Below are 15,502 nucleotides of genomic sequence, written 5' to 3'. Positions count from 1 at the left end.
CTAGCATGGTTCACCAGGAGAAAGCAGCCAACAGAATGCTTTTGTTGCTTGGAAATACTGGCTCCAAGTCAGTATTGCAATGGAGATTCGGTGTACTTTTGAGAGGAGAGGGTAGAGAGAGTAGAGGTAGGTTCAGGTCCCACCTTGTTGCAGGTGAGGAGGAGATGGTCTCTCACACCCTACGAGCACAGCTGTAGGGAGGGCTGCCTTTCTGCTAGGCATTCTGATCAGGACTTAGCTTGCTCAAGGATAATACATATTAAGTTGTTTTTTTTTTTTAAACTAGTTTGGGGATTCAAACAGAAGGCAAATTATCTTGATTATTGTGAAGAGCAAGGATACAGTGAAAGTTATACTTACAGGATGGTGCAATTTGCCCCTTCTCTTTTCTTTTCCTTCCTTCCTTCCTTCCTTCCTTCCTTCCTTCCTTCCTTCCTTCCTTCCTTCCTTCCTTCTTTCTTTCCTTCTCTCTCTCTCTCTCGCTCTCTCTCTCTCTTTCTTTCTTTTTTTGCTAGGTCATGGGGCTTAAACTCTGGGCCTGGGTGCTATCCCTGAGCTCTTCAGCTCAAGGCTAGCTCTCTACCACTTGAGCCATAGCACCACTTCTGAGTTTCTTGTAGTTAATTGGAGATATATTTTCATGCCCAAGGCTGGCTTTGAGCTACAATCCTCAGATCTTAGCCTTCTGAGGAGCTAGGATTACAGGTGTGAGCCACTGGCACCCGGCTAAGATGGTACAGTTTCCAAAGCATGGGCATGCTGCTATCACCTGAGCCTGGGGACAGATGATATCATGTAGCGTTAAGTCAGGGGCTCTGGCTACTGGCCTGTGTTTTAGTTCAAATGCCTTTACAACTTCCCCAATGATGACACTATCTGCCTCAGGGTTCTTGTGTGCATTAAGACTTTTAAGAACACATTTCCCAATGATTAACATATTAGACTGTATAGAAGTTCACTGGAGAAGTTGGGTGCCAAAGCCTGTAACCTGGAGGATTGAAGTTTGAAGCCAGCCCAGGTTGAAAAGTCTGCAAGACTCCAGCTCTAATTAACCAGCAAAATACTGGACTTGGGGTGGGTTAAGTGGTAGCTTGCCAGTTGTGAACAAGATAAGAGCATGAGATCCTGAGTTCAAGCCCTGATACTGGCACACTCACAAAAAAGTTTATTATAGAATATATAAACCAAACAATATAGTTTTAAAAGTATGCCAAATCATTTTCATTCACAAACTACTAGTAGTAGCCTAGGTGTAAAAAGAAAAATTTTACAGGCAAAATACATAGGTGTAGGCTGTGGTCTTTTTTTTTTTTTTTGTCAGTTGTGGGATTTGAGCCCTGGGTCTGGGCGCTGTCCTTCAGCTCTCTAGCTTAAAGCTACTGCCTCTACCCCAGGGCCTGGGTGTTGTCCCTGAGCTCTTCAGCTCAAGGCTATCACCCTACTCCTTGAGCCTCAGTGCTACTTCCGATTTTCTCATGGCTTATTGGAGATAAGGGTCTTATGCACTAAAGTGCCCAGGCTGGCTTTGAACTATGTCCTCAGATCTCAGCCTCCTGAGTAGAGTGTGCCTTGAGCCACTGCGCCCAACTAATATTTTTAATTTTTAATTTTTTTGTTAGTTGTGGGGCTTGAATTCAGGGCCTGGATGCTGTTCTTGAGCTTTTGTACTCAAGGCTAGAGTTCTGCCACTTTGAGTCACAGCTCCATTTCTGATTTTCTGGTGGTCGGTTGGAGATAAGAGTATCATGGACTTTTCTGCCCAAACTGGCTTCTAACCGTGATCCTTAGATCTGAGCCACCTGAGTACCTAGGATTACAGATATAAGCAGCCAATGCCTGGCTGACAATGGTTATTTTTATGTCATAGCATCATTTCCAGTTCTGACTGAGTCTGGTTGGAGACCCTGTTGTAGCTCTGGGCAGGGCCTCACGAAGGAGTGTTTCCTGGGTAAAGTGACTTAGCTCTGACTTGCTTTCTCATTGAGCATGAGGTTTAGTTCTCATCCCTCAAGGCTTCACCATCTCCCTCTGCTTTTATTTTTAATATCCTTAGTGTGGAGGAAATGTTGAAGAAAGCATCTTTTATCCATCACATCCTTCCTTCCTTCTGTTGGTGATGTGTGATTATTTGGGGGAGGGGAGGGAGAGGTAACATTTTTGTAGACATCTTCTGGAAAGAAAAAGGAAATTGTTAAATTTTGCAGTTGAGCAGTGCAGTGTGATTGATTGGTGGTGAGTGTAAACTTGGAAAGGCACTGGAATGATGGTTTTATTAGCTTGGGCTGTACAGGGTCCTGGTCACTGGGCAGTGACATTCATTGGTTCACTGTGTGTGCTTGCTCACTGGCCAGCTGCAGGGTGGAAAGGCTTTATGAGCTGGCCTGCCTCCAGTTTTCTGTGTGATGGACAGATCTGTATCTGGGCTGTGTTGTGTTCTACAGCTGTTTTTGTCAGCTTGTATTTGTTCCTTTGACACCTCAGTATGCTGGAGAGGCCCGGCCCCATCCAGTATCTGTGCCCGTGGTGTTGTGTTAGTAGTGGGACAGGTTTATCCCTCCTGCTTTGCTTCATTCCACCATTAACCATAATCAGTTCTTTTCACAAGAAATGGAAGTTACATTTTGTTTTTCACCTTGAAACAAAGTTTCTTCCCCCTCTCTGGCAGGATAGCAACTAAATCAGATCCAGGCACTGCAGTCTGTTTCCTGTTGACCTTGGGTATGTCACTTAGCCTCTCTTGAAATACGACTTTCCGTGTCTTTAAATGGAGTTAGGGAGAGAGATGGTAGCTTCCAGGGTTTTTTGTGATGGTGTGGCTGGACACCTGCTAGCTCTTGGGGCATGGCAGGGAGTTGTGCTAGCGAGCACCTGTACTCACATGCCCAGAGCTGCTGCTAATCCCCCCGGACCAGCTGAGGTATGGAGACCTGTGTCCCCACAGCACCACTTGACATGCAAGGCTCTCCAGTTGTGTTAGGCAAAGCACATAAATGACTGCTCTCCCAAAGATTTTTTAATTTTTATTTTTTTGCCAGTGCTGGGCTTGAACTCAGGGCCTGAGCACTGTCCTTGGACTTTCTCAAGGCTAGAGCTCTACCACTTGAGCCTCAGTACCACTTCCAGCTTTCTTTTATGTATGTGGTACCGAGGAGTCTTTGTGCATGCAAGGCAAGCACTCTACCACTAGGCCAAACTCCTGGCCCTCCAGAGATTTAATTCTAGTGGTGATGTGGAAATGGCTGGGTATTCAGGCTGTAATGGATCTTGTGTTTAAGGCTTCCATTATCCTACTGGCTCAACAGAGCTCCCCCTGGACCTGCCCTGCAGATTGCTGCCTCTCTTCAGCCATCATCTGCCATCTCCCATTTGGTGGCAGTGAGACTTCAGCTCTGGTTGGAGTAGTTGGCTGTAGGAGAACGAAAGCCCTGAAACTTGCCAGCACAGTTAGTACTTTGATTAACTTATTTAATCTAACTATCTTGTATCACCTGCAAGAATAATTATGCACAAATTACTGTTTAAACTTGCAGTGTTTCCCTTTTCATAGTTCCCTGGGCTGGTCCACAGCTCTGTACTACTGTCTTTCTCAGTGATTCTTTCCCTCTCACCATCTCTGAGACCCCAGACACTCCTACTTGAGTTTGAGTTAAAAGCTTTAAGAAAGGTAGAGCATTGGTGTGGCTTCTTAGCTGTCTGTCACATCTCCTGGGTGGAGAACTAGCCTCTTTTATCTTTGCCTTGAGTTAAAATTTATTTTCTTGAAGCTGTGTCTGTAGCCGCCACCGCTGCTGCTGCCATGTCCTTGTTCCCTTTAGGCAAGTGGGAATGGGGCTGGAGCAGGCACCTGCATTCTTTCAGGCATGGGAAGGGTGGGGGAGCAGATGCACAGAATTGCTTCTATTTTATTCAATATATGATATTACCAATTGTTAGATGCTGTCCTGTTTGTACCCCTGGGAAACTGTCAAGGAAACAATGCATTGTCAAGGTAATTTTTCTATTTGAATTGTAAGATGCATCATAACTTAAGGATATAGAGTAAATGAAATATGATATATTGATAATGAGACTTGACTATAAAATCCCAAGCTTTTCAGACAGTTTCACTAAAGCTGTAGAGATGTGAATCATTTTTCTGTCATCTACTGACCTTCATTTGACCTTCCAAGTTACCAAAAATAGCCTGCCTCACCCCTCTGTGAGGTAGGCAGAAGGGGGCTGAGAAGAAATTGGAGAGGGAAGGTTCCTGTTGTTTCATATACTTGAACTATTTTTACTCAAGGGTAGTGCTTTACCACTGTGAGCCACAATGCTAATTGAATGGTGAATTGGATAGAAGAGACTCATGGGGACTTTTCTTCCAGGGCTGGCTTCCAATCACAATCCTCAGATCTCAGCCTCCTGAGTAGTTAGGATTACAGGCTTGAGCCACTGGTACCCAGCTTATATAATGAATTTTTGATGTTGGACTTTGAAATTATATTCAACATATTTTTGCTTGTCTTAATATGATGTTTTTACTTTTAAAATGGATGGCCAAGTCCCAATTATTATTTTTTGCAGTACAAGGGTTTTTAAACTCAAGATTTTATGGCCTAGACTGACGATTCTACCACTTGAGCCATATCACCTGCCTTGCTTTTTGCTTATTATTTTGGAAGTAAATATGGCCTCTTGAACAGGGAGGGATAGGAATGAGCCATTGTCACCTAATTTCATGTAATTAAATTTTTTTTTTTTGTCAGTCCTGAAGCTTCAGGTCAGGGCCTGGGCACTGTCCCTGAGCTGCTTTTGCTCAAGGCTAGCACTCTATCATTGAGCCACAGTTCCATTTTCTGGCCTTTTCTGTGTATGTAGTACTGAGGAATTGAATCCAGGGATTCATGCATGCTAGGCAAGCACTCTACCACTAAACCACATTCTCGGGCCTTTTTTTTTTTGTTCTGTTTTTTTTTTTGGCTAGTCCCAGGGCTTGAACTTAGGGCTGAGCACTGCTGTCCTTGGGCTTTATATTTATTTACTTTTTTTGTTGGTTTGAACTCTGAGCCTGGGTGCTGTCCCTGAGCTCTTCAGCTCAAGGTTACTACCCTATCCCTTGAGCCACAGTGCTACTTCTGGTTTTCTGGAGGTTAATTGGAGATAAGTGCCTAGTGCCTGGGCTGGCTTTGGACCTTGATCCTCAGATCTCAGCCTCCTGAGTAGGTAGGATTACAGGCGTGAGCCACCGCACCCATGTCCTTGGGCTTTCTCAAGGCTAGAGCTCCACCACTTAAACCACAGCACCATTTCTGGCTTTTTCTATGTGTGTGGTACTGAGGAATCAAATCCAGGTCTTCATGCATGCTAGGTAAGCACTCTACCACTAGGCCAAACTCCCAGCACCCTCTCTCCCCTCATCCTTTTTTTTTTTTTTGTTGTTGTTGTTATAGTGCTTGAACTCTTGGCCTTCGTTCTGTCCCTGAGCTCTTTTGCTAGGTGCTGGTAGCTCACACCTGTAATCCTAGCTTCCTAGGAAGCTGAGATCTGAGGATTGTCGTCAAAGCCTGGGCAAGAAAAAGTCCATGAGACTCTTGTTTCCAACTAACCACCTGAAAACTGGAAGTGGAGCTGTCACTCAAAAGTGGTAGCATACTAGCTGTGAACACAGAAAGCTCAGGAACAGTGCCCAGGCCCAGAGTTCAAGACCCACAACTGACCCCTCCCCCCAAAAAAGGGCAAATAGTGTAATGTAACTGGGCATTGATAGCTCATGTCTGTAATCCTAGCTTCTTGGGAGGCTGAGATCACAGGATCCCAATTTAAAAAAGAAAAATAGGATTTCCTTTGGACAGTTTTTTTCCTCATGGGTAGAACATTCTGTAGTGTTTGTTGTATTTTATTGCGTCACAGTCGTGACATCATCAAGGAGGGGCTGAGAAAGTAGAGGGGACAGTCACTCTGAGAGTTTAAAGGAATGACAGATTTGGGAAGTCTTTTTACTTTCAAGTGATACTTAGGGCACCTGCTAGAAATCCCTAGATACAGTCAGAGTTTTCTAGTCACTAGCTTTGTAAGTTTCTGGGAAATGGAAATTTGCTCACTCATTGGCTTATTTTTATGCCGTCAAGAGGCCCCCTGCAAGTTATTCCTGGCTATTTCAGATGGAAGGACGCTGGCTAAAAATGTAAGTGACTATTTCAGTGCCACACTGGATGTGTCCATGATCTGTGCTGCCCAGCTGTGGGTCTTTTTGAAGGTGTACTGTGGGTCCGCCCACAGTGCATGTGTGGGTCCTCCATAGAAATAATTGCTGACAGCAGGTCATAGCCCTGACTCCTTGTCCATTAGCTTCTCTGGTTTCCCAGAGACTTGTAAATCAAGTCATGTAAACATTGTGGTCCTTGTTAGTTTGCCAGGAGAAGATGTGAAGAAGGCTCAGAGAAGTCAGCGAGTTGTGCGAAACCAAAGAGCTCTGTACTTTCCTCAGTAGATTTCCTCCCTCTCCCCCAAGATGTTGAAGAGACCCTAGTAAGCTCTAGTCCTTTCTTCCTGTTGAGAAGAGTTAGCTGAGTCCAAGTCAGTCCAAGGCTGACTTTTGAGTTTGACTGGTCTCTTTTAAGATATAAGGAAGACACTCACTTGAGTTCATGTTAGCAAAAAGAAGGTGTTTATTGGAACCAAAGGGCAAACACTGTAGCCATACCTTCCAGGAGACTTAGCACTTCAGGGCCCCACGACGATCCCTTGTCCTGCCTGCTCCTGCGCCTGTTAACTTTTCTGTCTGTAGACGGTGTACGTGGTGCTGGTAGCCTGCTGGGCTGTGAGTGTCACTAGGGTGAAGGTGAGCAATATGGCTCAATGAAGAATCTTTTGATTCTGTTTCTCAAGAGGGATTCTGGAGCCAGTGGTGGCTTCTGGCCACTGCATGTATCTAGGACTTGGAGTATCAGTGCTTAGCGCCGTGCAAGAGGCCTCTTTAGGAGTCTGCATTGCCTCTCTCAGTGAACGTCACAAAACTGCTTTTCTTGAATGACTCATATCTTCTTGGAAGTTGGTGGCCATTCTAGCCTTATAGTTGGAACAGGAGATTGGTTACTGTGTAAGCATCCTCTTTATGCATTTGAGGTCTGTCCCAACTAGGAATCTGTACAGATGTAGAAAGATTAATCTTTTTGTTCCTGAGCAGTCTCTGCTATGGACCAAATAAGATGTGAAAAATGCCAGTATTTTGTTCTTGTTAATGAGATTACCACAACAAAGGCAGGATATAGACAGTATGCCATAGTTAGCATGGTGGAAATGTGAGCAGATGTCTGTTATATTGATGAGTAAAATCACACATGTATGTGCACAGCGATGCAACATGGTGACTAAGCAATTGGATTTGGAAGCCTTCTTCAAACACTGCTTCTACATGCTCCTTTCTGATATTCTGGACTAACATGATTTAGTTTCTGCATCCTCATCTGAAAAATGGGCCGAACCATAGCAGTGCTTCATTGGGTTGACCTAGGGAACCTGGACTGGTGTCAGGCAGGCATATAAGAACTATGCTTTCATCAGCAGAATTCATCATTCCAATTGTACAGTGGTGAGGGTTTGACGAAAATGAGGTATTTGCACTGTCTGTGGATTTAACCATATTAGTTGCTCTGTTGGCTCTGGTGAATGAGTGGGGAGGGGGGAGCCTATGCTTCATTGGTGTTAGTCCAAATGCTTTACCCTTCTAATGTTCTGTCTTGGAAGCAGCTTATCAGTGCTTGGAGTGAGTATAAGGCATCTTAATAGCAGATTTCATTTGTGGTTTGGAGTATGAGTTGACCCACATCTAAATCCTTCTTGATCTAATCGTCTTTGCTATCCTGTTTGATCTTGTAAATATTAATTTAGTCTGTTTGTACATGTGGTTTTCGATGGTCCCAAGGTTAATTACTGTATTTTGTTTGTAAAGTGCTCACAGGAGGCTGGGCACATTGTGGAGGACTTATAGAAGCTCTTTCACCATTTAGGCCTGCAGACTGACAGCACAACTTGGTGAGCATTGGTGTAAAAAGAATTTCCATTTCCTTAAAGACTTGGCTGACAAAATTCCTGCTTCAAGAACTCATTCCTTCATTTTGAGAACTAGATGAGGCCATCTTGTTTTGAACCTTTTCCCATTGGTTGGCAGAAACAGAGAATGCCTATTTTCGGTCTCTGATGTTGCCTGGACAGGGTCATTTGGGACTCTACTCTGTGCATAGCTGTGTGCTCAAATCTGCGGGCTTAGGACAGGACCAGGCCTGCCCTCACATTGCTTCCAAGACAGTGAGAGGAAGACAGGTCTGTGTGGCACAAGCACTGGGAAGGCCAAAGGAAGGACTATCTTATGGGAAGCCAGCACGGTGAGTATACTCCAAACAAGATGAGGGGAGGTACTGGCAGCCCAGAACATGTGTGTGCCCCTGACGGGCAGCGTGGAAGATGAAGAAGATGCTGAGAGAACATTCCAGGAGGAAAGGAAGGTTTGAGCAGGTTTAAAAACACCTCAGAAAATACTGAAATACTGGACTCTTAAACTTCTCCATCTAAGAAACTAGACTCATATGCTACCATTTTTTTTTTTTTTTTTTTTTTTTTTGCCAGTCCTGGGCTTGAGCTCAGGGCCTGAGCACTGTCCTTGGATTTTCTCAAGGCTAGAACTCTACCACTTGTGCCTCAGCACCACTTCTGGCTTTTTCTAAGTATGTGGTACAAAGGAATTGAACCTGGGTCTTCGTGTATGCTAGGCAAGCACTCTACCACTAGGCCAAGCTCCAGCCCCCCATTTTTATTTTTTATTTGACATTGGTCCTGGGGCTTGGACTCAGAGCCTGCATGCTACCCCTGAGTTTTTTTGCTCAAGGCTAGTGCTCTACCACTCAGAGTCCCAGCTCCATTTTTGGCTTTTTGGTGGTTAATTGGAGATCAGAGTCTCATGGATTTTCCTGCTCAGGATTGCTTTGAACTGTGATTCTCAGATCTCATCCTCCTGAGTAGCTAGGATCACAGGTATGGGGACCAGCTCCCAGTGTCATGCTACCTTATTTTTTTCCTCCTCTCTCATACTTGTAGGTAATCTTTGGTTTTGATTACTTGATATCTTTTAAAATAGAATAACTTTTTTGGATACATTTGCATTTCAAGGGATACTTTGCCAATTAGTCTGTCAGTTACATATTTCTTTTCTAATAGACATCATAATAAATATATAACTATTAAAGAGTACCCCAGTGTTTACCTGGGAACCTCCTGAAGATTCCCCCTGCTCTGTGATGTCACCACTCTCTTGCTTTGGTGAATTCTGTATTCAGCTATTGAGACTTACCTGTTTGGGCTTTAAGTCCAGATACTTGATAGAGAGAGGCAGAGATGGGAAAGCAGAACAGCAAGAAGGTAGGAAGCGTGGCCTGGTGTTAATAGTTTGGATCTTGTTGTAGGCCTATGTCTCATTTCCTAGTTGTGTGACTTCAAGTGAGCTGAAGTCTGTGCTTCCATTTTCTCTGGTAAGTTAGTAACATGATCTCCCATTCAGGGTTACTGTGAGGATTGAGGCAATACTTTATTACAGGGCTGGATGAATAGGAGGTCCTCAGTAGATTTTCTTTTGAAGAAGTGAGCATTTCCTCCAGACACTGTAATATGTCTTTCTGTCTGCTGTACTACATTCAGATCTGTGGTGCTCATCCTAAAGAAAGAAGCACCCCTTGGGTGGGGGCGTGGCTCACTGATTGCCTAACCAGCACAAGGCCCTTAGTTCAAACCCTAGTACCAAAAATGGAATGAGACCAAGCCAAACTGTATCCCATCCAGTCCCTTTGCTGTCCTTACATGTTTCTCTGTGTGAAAGGAGCAAGGGGCATGCGGGAGGAATAGTACGGACCAGTCATGGCAGTGGATCTAGAAAGCATGTAGGGGATCTCACTGGCCTGTGTGAATGTGTAGGTGTATGTTTCTATCTTATCTTCAAAATGTGACTTTTATAGGACTTATTAGGCTTTATTCTGAGAGCTTTTATGTATTTCAAAATGTTCATATTGCATTACTACCAGATAGCCACTGAGTGGAATCACCTTTTTATTAAATCTCAGAGTATGTACTTTTTGCAGATTAGAGGGCAGCTCTTTCTCCAGGTGTAATGTCGTTGCTTCTGAAACCAGTGTGGATAAATAACTGACCTCTTTCCCGGGAAGCACAAAGAATAAGATCGTCTGAGGGCTGTCCTCTCAGGGCTGTGAGGCACAAGGTCCACAAGGGCTCTCACTCCGTGTCCTCTTCTGTGTGGCCGCTCACAAGACCCACGGTCTGTGAGGGCTTCCCCTCAGGGTCCTCTTCTTTGTGGTTGTCCATGAAACACAAAATTTGTGAGAGCTCTCCCTCCATGTCCTCTTCTGAGTGACCATCCCTCACTGCTGGTGAGGCTGTGTAGTAGCCAGCCTCTGTCACATAGGCTGTGCTTGGGCTGTGTGGAATAAATCAGGAACTGGAGAGCGTTGTGCCCTTTTCCCTGGTCCAGTTTGTTTTGTTGCCTTTCTTCTATGTGATTGATCATCAGATGCTCTCATTGTAATTAAAATTGCAAAGCAAAGTACCTTGGTTGGCCCCCTAGTCCTCTTAATAGGGATCCCTGTGGCCTCAGTGTGACATATTCATTTTCTTTCCATCAGTGAGGCTTTTGTGAAGATGGAAATGGTCAAGTATGGCAGCCATTAGCTGTATGAACCTAGATCACTCGGAATGTCACTGAGGACATAGATTTTTAAAATAATTTCATTTTAATTGTTTTAAATGGCCCCATGTAGCCATTGGCCACTGTATTAGGCAACACACCTGGGAAACGGGAAAGAATTCCAGAATTAACTAGATTGAGATTAGTACCAACCTTCTATTACCTTATTATGAATATATGCACTCTAGACAAATGCTCCATAGTTTTATATCTGGCTTAGATGGAAGCAGGACATGGGATAGGCCTTAGGAAAACATTGGCTGTAGGTAATAGGATGAGAAAAGAAGCAGACCCTTTAATAACGGTGTTTGGACACCTCTGGCCAAGACAACTCTCTCTTCTCCCAAATATAGTTTTAAAATAAAGTACATTTGGCCTTTGAGTTAATCCTTCTAGAGATCCATATACTAGCTAGCTGTAATTCTTCCCTTTTCTTTCCCACTCTAGACAGCTTACTGAAATGCAAATGAGTAGTGGAAATGTTATTAGGGATAACCTTGAATCAGATTTAATTTATTAGTAAGTAATTGACAATCTCATGTACTTTAACTGTTACTGGGAACATGTTATTTGAGATGAACCTCACAATTGATTATAAAAATCACTATGTTTTGACACTTCTGCTGAAAAGATCAATTAGATCATTTGCAGGACACGTGTGTGTGTGTGTGTGTGTGTGTGTGTGTGTGTGTGTGTGTGTGTGTGAATGTGAATATGTATAGCTGTGTATATCTGTGCGTGTTGAGCTGAGAGTTTCCTAAAACCAGAAATAATTGAAGAAACACTGATGAAGGCTGTTGCTGACTCTCAGCTGTTAGCCACATAGTAATGAAAAACCAACAGTGGCTTGGAGTCCTTGCCCTTCCTCTTGGAGCATGCATTCAGCGAGTGGGGACAAAGTGGTAGAAGCAACATCAGGCCATGAAGAGTATTGTGAAGACAAATCCGTGGGAGCTGAAATACTAGAGAGAGGGCTGTTTAGATGGAGTGAGAATGCACCTGGCTGAGCAGGAGAGGCCCCATTCAGTGGGGGCCACCAGCAGCTGTAATATCTGGCTTTGGGTCTGTTTTGGCGACACTCTGCTGCAGTTGTAGTGACTGCTATCTTTATGTCTAGTCTAGACTGACTTCTACTGTCGTTGGCTTATGACTACAATAGGGCTACCCATGTCATAAAGAGAGGTATGCTTGGAGAGAGCATCTTTTGCCAAGATCGGGCAGCCACATGCCCCCTGCAGGGGCCTTCTTCCTGTCAGCTGTGTGGATGTCAGCAGTGACTCCATTGGTAGCTTCCCACTCAACCTGGCACTCTGCTAGCCTCTCCTCACCCAACTGATCCCAGACGGGAGCCTTCTCTAGTCAAAATGTTCCATTTTCTGTCCTGGACCGTAGTGTGGACCCGTTTGCTGATATTATGCTTCTTCCCGTTGGGTATTATGCCCTTTCTGTTCACTCCTTACCTGGTCCTTCCATCCTTAAAGGCCTGTTTGCCCCCACCTGTCCTGGGGCCCTGTCTCATGTCACCTAGTGATTAGAACTCACATTTTCTAATTCTTAATGAACAGTGTTTGTATTATGTCTCAGATAATACCCTGCTATGGTGGAGTTGATGATAAAGCCTATTCTACAGTATGAGAAATGTCTTCTTCCTTCAGTTTCTTGGGACTCTTTGTAAAGATTAGGGAGAAAAAAAGACCCATGTAAAATGTGTAAAACATGCAATATCTCATCCCAATTCTAGATTAAAAATTCACCTCTCTTGAATTTCTTTGGATCGCCTCATTTCTCTTTGACTGTGTTTTCAATTTTCTACTTGGACTGAGACCTGGATGTGTGGGGAGGGTGAGGTGGGGTGCTGGGAACTGGTCTTGACATGGTCCTGAGAAGAGGCATGCTGCTGAGAAGAGTCAGAGAGCATTGGATTCTTCTTCAACCCTTTCTGCTTGAAAGGAAATGCCCAGGTTTAACATTCTAGGCTGACGTAGTTCTTTGCAGGGTATTCAGCTAGACCTTATTACTTGTCTCTCGTCCTGTGTGGGGCTGGTAGCATCGAATGGGCTGACTTTCTAGTGCCAACATGCTCACTGCCTCCTCTCAGGCCTTGGGGTCACCCTGTGCTTTTGCTTTACATCTGCTTCTGAAAGCGAGCACATGTGCACAGAATCTTATCTCAGGAATATTGAAGTTTTTCCTTGATTTTTCCCACAGTCTGCAGAGCCTGATTTAGGGCCGCATCAGGATTAAGTGAGATTATCAGCATCTTCTTTCTGTCTCTCTTGTGTATCTTATATGAATGTGTCCTAATAACTATTGATATCAAGTTCATCCCTCAAGAAGCCAAGACCGACCTTTAGTGTCCTGCTGAGGCTGCAGTTTTCTGATGTGTTTTTCTTGCAAGTAAAATCAATGGAGATAAATCTCAGTAACTTTTCTTGCACAGTGAGAGGGTTAGGCCCCACTGCCACGGTGGGCTTCTCTGTCTACATGGTCCACTCCCCATCATGTGCAAGGCAGCCTCACCAAAATTGATAGGCTGATCCACTACTCTTAAAGGTCAAGCTTAACCACATTTCAGGAAGATTGAAGAAGATACCAAATTGCCCAGACTCCGCAGTTGACTTTGTGCTCTCCTTTGCTGCTATTTGCCTTTAACGGCACATCTCCAATTCACTAAGCAGTTAGAGTGCTTAAAGGGCAAAAGCCCAGTGTGCATTTTTTTATCCTGAAAATTAGTCACAACTAGTCTGCTGTGGTTTGGAAGTAGCCTGGTTCATTCCTGGGAATCTTAGCATGAACGGGATGACATCCCAACATGCGGTCAAAGCTCTATGCTCCACCCTGTGGCACACATGCTAAAAAGACAGACAGTGTCTAGAGGGGGACTGGCTCATACGAGCACTTGATGCACCAGGCTGACGGGTCCAGAGGGTTCCCCCGTTGGCCTTCCGTGTTAGGCATGCTCTGTGGAACAGATGGAGGAGAGAAGGCCTCCTTGACAGTTCGGAGGGTGGGGACTTGTAAGTTATGAGGGATCAGAAGAACAGTTTAGTTATTAGTGGTGTTTTGGGTGACAGCTTGACATTCTGTAATTGTCCACAGAGACCAAACTACTTTGGAGTGGTGCGGTACTCTTACCAATATGTCCGATTAATTTTCCCCCCAGTAAATAGGAATGGTCTAATTTGAGTAGTTGAGAATAATTTCCCATTATTTGTTTCTCTTCATCTGTGGGAGTGTTTTGCTTTGCCATAGTGGTTGGCTAGAAGACTAGAAGCAGGTGTCATGGTGGTTCCTGCATGCAGGAGTCCTGTTTTCCCTTCCTGAGGAAAACTTTGGTTGGAAAATCTGGAACATTACTTAGAGAAATAATGTTGAAAATGTCTACATGGTAGAAAAAGTTTTTTTTTAATGTGATAGCTAATAGTGTTTGGAAAGTAATCTGTGTTCATTATCCCAGCCTGAAAAGTGGAAGGAAGAAAGTCATCTACAGTTTTAGCACTTGAATACTGCTAACATATTTATATTTTCCTTCCTTCCTGTCTTCTTTCCTAAGCAGGTGTAGTTGTGTTTAGTTTTGCTGTGTTCATTTTTTCATATACAATATTTACCCTCATCTCATTTTATACCTCATTCTATTTTTTAAAATATTATCAGGTAATGTTTTATAATATCCAGAAAAACAATTAAGATTAAGACCTTTTCTCTATCCATTATCCTGACAATAAAATAGGAAAAAGAAATTTTGTAATATCTCATTCAGGGCATGTTCCATAATTTCCTATATCTTGTTGGGAATTTTATTTACTGCTGTTACAAATATTGATATAAACTTTTTTTTTTTGCCAGTGCTGGGACTTGAACTCAGGACCTGGGCACTGCTCTTGGACACTTTTTTTTTTTTTTTTTGGGCTAATCTCTTTGATTGAAAAACGTTGGTTTTTCAAACTTTTGTTTTTGAAACAAAACTTCCTCCTGGCCATTTGTCTCTTCTCTGATGATTCTCTCTTTGTGCTTAGACACTTTTTGCTCAAGGCTAGAGCCCTGCCACTGGAGCCATAACGGCACTTCTGGCTCTTTCTGTGTATGTGGTACTGAGGATCTGAACCCAGCCAGGGCTTCATGCATGCTAGGCGAGCACTCTATGACTAGGCCAGACTCCTGGCACCATGTTAAACATTTTTGTTTAGGAGAATTTTCCAAAGATGGAATCCTAGAATAACCATTGGGACTATTGGGTCAGAGGATCTTTAACTTTTCCTCCCCAGGATTTAGACAAGCTTCATTATAGAATCGTAGATGTCGCTTAACCTGCAGCAGAGAGGCCAAGCATACCCAGGTGTGCTCATATGCATGTGTGCCTTCTTCCAAAATGTATAAAATCAAGCATTGTAAAGTGTTCAAGCAGTTTGGCCTTAGCAGTAAAGTTACTTATGTATACTAGGTGCCTTCTGTTACTCTGTATTGGTACTCTTCCTCCTCATACCTTTGTCTGGCTCCTTCTCGCCATGTGCTCTGCTCATGGTGGTTTAATGTTTATTCACAAGACACAGTGCTTTGTTTCCTTCATTTTCTCTGGGGATTTCTGACTGAGTGCAAAGCTGTGATGCACAGCCATCCCTAACAATTACATTATGAGGTGGTAAATTTTAATCTTGACATATTCAAAAGAATGCCCTCAAACGATGCTTGGGGATGGAATTTGATCTTTCAGTGACTCAGTTACATAAAAATGGTGTTCAAGTGGCAAAGGGTGGATAGAATGGTGTTTCTAGGCGT

General features: G+C 43.7%; 1 protein-coding gene across 3 annotated transcripts in view; it reads left to right on the top strand.

Annotated features, from left to right (window-relative positions):
• Nucleotides 1–15,502, top strand: part of Med27 (mediator complex subunit 27) — a 180,348-nt gene that overhangs the window by 18,231 nt on the left and 146,615 nt on the right. The window contains exon 1 of one of the 3 annotated variants that reach the window (XM_090330850.1): nucleotides 5,822–6,163. The exons of the other annotated variants lie outside the window; for them this stretch is intronic. Coding sequence (XP_090186976.1) covers nucleotides 6,065–6,163 — 99 coding nt within the window. The 5' untranslated portion in view covers nucleotides 5,822–6,064. Of the gene's footprint in view, nucleotides 1–5,821; nucleotides 6,164–15,502 lie in introns of those variants that run through there. 3 annotated transcript variants of the gene reach the window in all.

Source organism: Megascapheus bottae, chromosome 3, assembly GCF_031878675.1.
Source record: "Megascapheus bottae isolate mThoBot1 chromosome 3, mThoBot2.hap1, whole genome shotgun sequence".
Lineage (NCBI taxonomy): Eukaryota > Metazoa > Chordata > Mammalia > Rodentia > Geomyidae > Megascapheus > Megascapheus bottae.
This window is presented reverse-complemented; position numbering and strand designations above follow the sequence as displayed.